The 3,838-nt window shown below is 54.0% G+C and overlaps 1 protein-coding gene across 2 annotated transcripts in view; it reads left to right on the top strand.

The window, feature by feature from the left end:
• The window catches only part of Pold4 (DNA polymerase delta 4, accessory subunit), a 7,550-nt gene extending 5,785 nt beyond the window's left edge, over positions 1-1,765 (top strand). The window contains exons 1-4 of one of the 2 annotated variants that reach the window (XM_008822881.2): positions 124-342; positions 570-659; positions 852-963; positions 1,325-1,765. In XM_008822881.2, the coding sequence (XP_008821103.1) occupies positions 246-342; positions 570-659; positions 852-963; positions 1,325-1,349 (324 nt within the window). In that variant the 5' untranslated portion in view covers positions 124-245 and the 3' untranslated portion in view covers positions 1,350-1,765. Of the gene's footprint in view, positions 1-123; positions 343-569; positions 660-851; positions 964-1,324 lie in introns of those variants that run through there. The other variant, XM_029558523.1, reaches the window with a different exon arrangement.
• The last annotated feature ends 2,073 nt before the right edge of the window (positions 1,766-3,838 follow it).

Here is a 3,838-nt window from a genome sequence, read left to right as displayed (position 1 = left end):
GCCCCGCCCCCGCCCCAGCGGCCTGCCATTGGCTTGGGTCTCTGCGGGCTGCGTGCTTGCGGGGGCGGAAGACGGGCGTCATCCGCTGGAACCCCGGACTTCCTCCTGCCTGTCTGGGTCAGTGTCTGCCCGGCGCTGGCCCGTCTTGCTCTGGCCCTATCTCTCGCTTTCTGCAGCTGTCTCTCGCAGGCCCAGTGGCCTGTCTCTTCCCGAAATCGCCTTCTCCCCCTGCCTGGGTGGCCGCCATGGGCCGGAAGCGCCTCATCACCGACTCCTACCCTGTCGTGAAGAGGAGGGAGGGGCCGGCTGGGCACAGCAAGGGGGAGCTGGCACCAGAGCTAGGTCTCTGAAGTGTGGGGGTGGCAGGAAGAATGGACACTCAGGGACCCAAGGACGTGGGGTGGGGGGGGCAGAGGGGAAAGTAGCACGTCCTGTACTTCCGACAGCTGGTCTGGCTGCAGAATGGAAGACGCATGCGGGTGAGGAGAGAGCGAGGGACAGCGGCACAGTTGTGAGGCCAGGGCAGGGCAAAGGCCTGAATAGGCCTGAGGAGCTGCGTGTCATTGCAGGGGAAGAAACCCAGCCCTTCAGCCAGGAGGAAGCGGACCTGGAGCTGTTGAGGCTGTTTGACCTGGCCTGGCAGTATGGGCCTTGCACAGGTGAGAACACCAGCCCCAGCCCCGGGTCACACTGGAAAACAGTTGTCACCTGCAACAATCCAAGTGCCTGCCTGACTCTTGACACTGTCTCTTGAGATTGAGATGTGTGAAGGCTCAAGAAAGTGTCCTTACCTTCAGCCTGGGCTCTTCTGCCCTCCCGTGTGGCCCCTGAGTCTTCTTTCCACCTGGCAGGTATCACACGGCTGCAGCGCTGGCATCGGGCAGAGCAGCTGGGTTTGGAGCCTCCCCCAGAAGTACGCCAGGTGCTGAAGACCCACCCTGGAGACCCCCGCTTCCAGTGCAGGTCAGGACAGGCTGAGACAGCTTTCAGGGGAACCAGGGCCTTCTCTGGGAGCTGTCACCCTCTGCCTTGGGCAGGAGCTGCCCTGACTGAGGGAGAAATGAGAACAGGCTTAGGGGTCCTGCCTGGTCAGGCAAGAGGGTACTCCTAGGTGCCTGACTCCAGACAGCTCACTACAATGATCCACATCTCTAGAAGCTAATGGCGGGGGTAGAATACACCCAGGGCCCATGGGAATATCTCTGACTACTGAGGAATTCACCAAGGACTGCAGAACTATAGGCAATGGCCAAGAACTGGTAACATTACATCAAGGGACTGAACCGACTCTCCTGTGCATCCCTCCTCCCGCTGTCTTCCACAGCCTCTGGCATCTCTACCCCATCTAAGGTACCACTGGGACTGTCCTGCTCTTGGCACCTGCTGGCTACCAAAAACTTCAGGACACAATCTACCACCAGTTGTTGCTGCTCAGCTCAGCTCTGGGGAAACAATTGGCAGGCTGACTCTGGAGGTCTTCCTGGATCAGCCTCTCATCTGTCTAAGCAGCAGGCTCTTAAAGCCCCAGAGAGCCCATGCCCCTGAACCTGATCACCTCCAGGACCTAACTGTGACCTTCCAATGCTTGCCACATCCTCTCTGACTTATGTAGTATGGCAGAGCAGCATAGCCTGGCACAAAGCCAGATGCAGGCAGATGACCTAAAAGGTCCACCTTATGCTGGCTGAGGGCAGGACTGGCCAAGCTTATGGGTCAAAGGGCTCGCTAATGCTTACAATAAAGAACATTAAGCCTGGACTCTTGACCTGTGGCCCTGCTCTGACTCACAGTCCCTACCAGGTGAATAGACTAGACTGGAGAACTGGCACCTGTCTTCGTTTCCCTGCCTGTTATGACAGTGTCTTCGCCAGAGCTCAGCGACCTCTGGCACCCCCTGGTGGTACACAAGAAACCACTGTAGCCACCTGCCCCGACCGGCCAGGAAAAACCAGCCTGCTGTGCTCATCTCATGAGCAACTCTTATGTGCCTGGCACCAAAGGTCCCCATGGGGTGTTGCTCCTGCTGGAAAGACAGGCAAAGAAAACATGGAAATGAATTCTGATAGGTGGTGGCCAGTAGTAGGCAAAAGTGGAGTGAGGGCCCAGAGGAGGTCAGAGAAAAACCAAGGTGCTATTTTAGAGGGGTTGGATGGGAAAGGGCCCAGGAGTGAGGTGGCTTTTGAGCAGACACAAAGGACATGAGAGGACAAGACTTGCACCTGTGTAAGTGTTCCAGACAGAACATTTCCAGGTGTGTTCACACAAGAATGTGGGGGTCAGCACATGGGATGAGCAGAACGCGGTAGTGAATAAAGCCAGACAGGTAGCAGGCCAGTCCCACTGGGCATTGCAGGCCATGATAAGAAATCTGGATTTTATTGTGCAGGAGAGACAGCACAGCGGCAGAAGAGATACCGAAGGGCCTTAAGGAATGACATCACTGCACTTAACATCTTGAAGACATGAGTGCAGCTGTGGGTAGAAACAGTCTGTGGAGTTGAGGAAGCAGGCGAGTAGTATCGCTGCTCTGCTCAGGAGGCGAAGCCCATCCAAAGAGAGGTAACAGTGACTCCAACCGGCGTAGGGGCTGGAGCTGGTAAGAAGTGGCCAGGGGCTGACCCGAGAGAGGGCTTAACAGTTAAGAGTACATACTTCTCTTGTGAAGCCACCTATGTCAGGTGGCTCACAACCTCCTGTAACTCCAGCTCCAGAGAATCCAACATCTCTGGCCTTTGAGGGCACCCACACAGACACAGACACATAATTTTTTAAAAGCAGGGGGAGGGCTGGAGAGATGACTCAGCAGTTAAGGGCACTTTGCTCTTGCAGAGGACCTGGGCCTGGTTCCCCAGCACCCATACCCACACTACCCACAACCATCTGTAACTCCAGTTCCAGGAGATCCAGTGCCCTCTTCTGGCCTTTCTTGGGACCAGACACCAGGCATACATACAATGCACATATGTATATGCAGGTAAAATACTCATAGAATTAAATACCTTTTTTTTTTGGTCTTTTTGAGACAGGGTCTCCCTGTAGCCCCAGCTGTCCTGGAACTCACTATGTAGACCAGGCTGGCCTCGAATTCACAGAGATCTGCCTGCCTCTGCCTCCCGAGTGCTGGGATTAAAGGCGTGTACCACCACGCCCAGCCCTGCAAATCTTTTTTAAAAAATGACCAGCAAGCTGAGTGTGGTAGTACATGCCTTTAATCCTAGCAATCAGGAGGCAGAAGCAGGTGAATCTCTGTGAGATCAAGGCCAACCTAGTCTACATAGCGAGTTGCTGACCAGCTGAGGCTACAGGGAGACCCTGTCTCAAAATAAATAAAGTGGCCAGATTCTATTTTGAAGGGACAGCTGACCATCAGGGATTGCTGATCTTTACTGTGGGATTTAAAAAACAGGAGCCAAAGATAACTCCCCAGTCTTTGGCTTGAGTGAATGGAAGATCAGACATCCCATTTAATAGATGGGGAGGACTGTGGGGAAAATAGAGTAGGTAGGGAACCAAGAACCAAGAGCTTTAGGCTCATTTGGCTTTTGTGCGTGTGTGGGACTGGGGGTAGAACCCAGTACCTTGCCTATGATAGACAAGTGCTCTAAGACTGAGCTATACCTCAGTCAATATGTTACATTTGAAGTGTTTGTAACACATCTTAGTGAAGATGGGGCAGAGGCTGTGGTAAACCTGGGTTTCTAAAGAGGTCTAGATTTGAGTTACAGCTTTGGGGAGATTTTAGACAACATTAAAAACACAAGAATAAGGGCCAGGCGTGGTGGTGCACGCCTTTAATCCCAGCACTCAGGAGGCAGAGGCAGGCAGATCTCTGTGAATT

This window comes from Nannospalax galili, unplaced genomic scaffold (assembly GCF_000622305.1).
Source record: "Nannospalax galili isolate Female #2095 unplaced genomic scaffold, S.galili_v1.0 scaffold89, whole genome shotgun sequence".
NCBI classification, from domain to species: domain Eukaryota; kingdom Metazoa; phylum Chordata; class Mammalia; order Rodentia; family Spalacidae; genus Nannospalax; species Nannospalax galili.
This window is presented reverse-complemented; position numbering and strand designations above follow the sequence as displayed.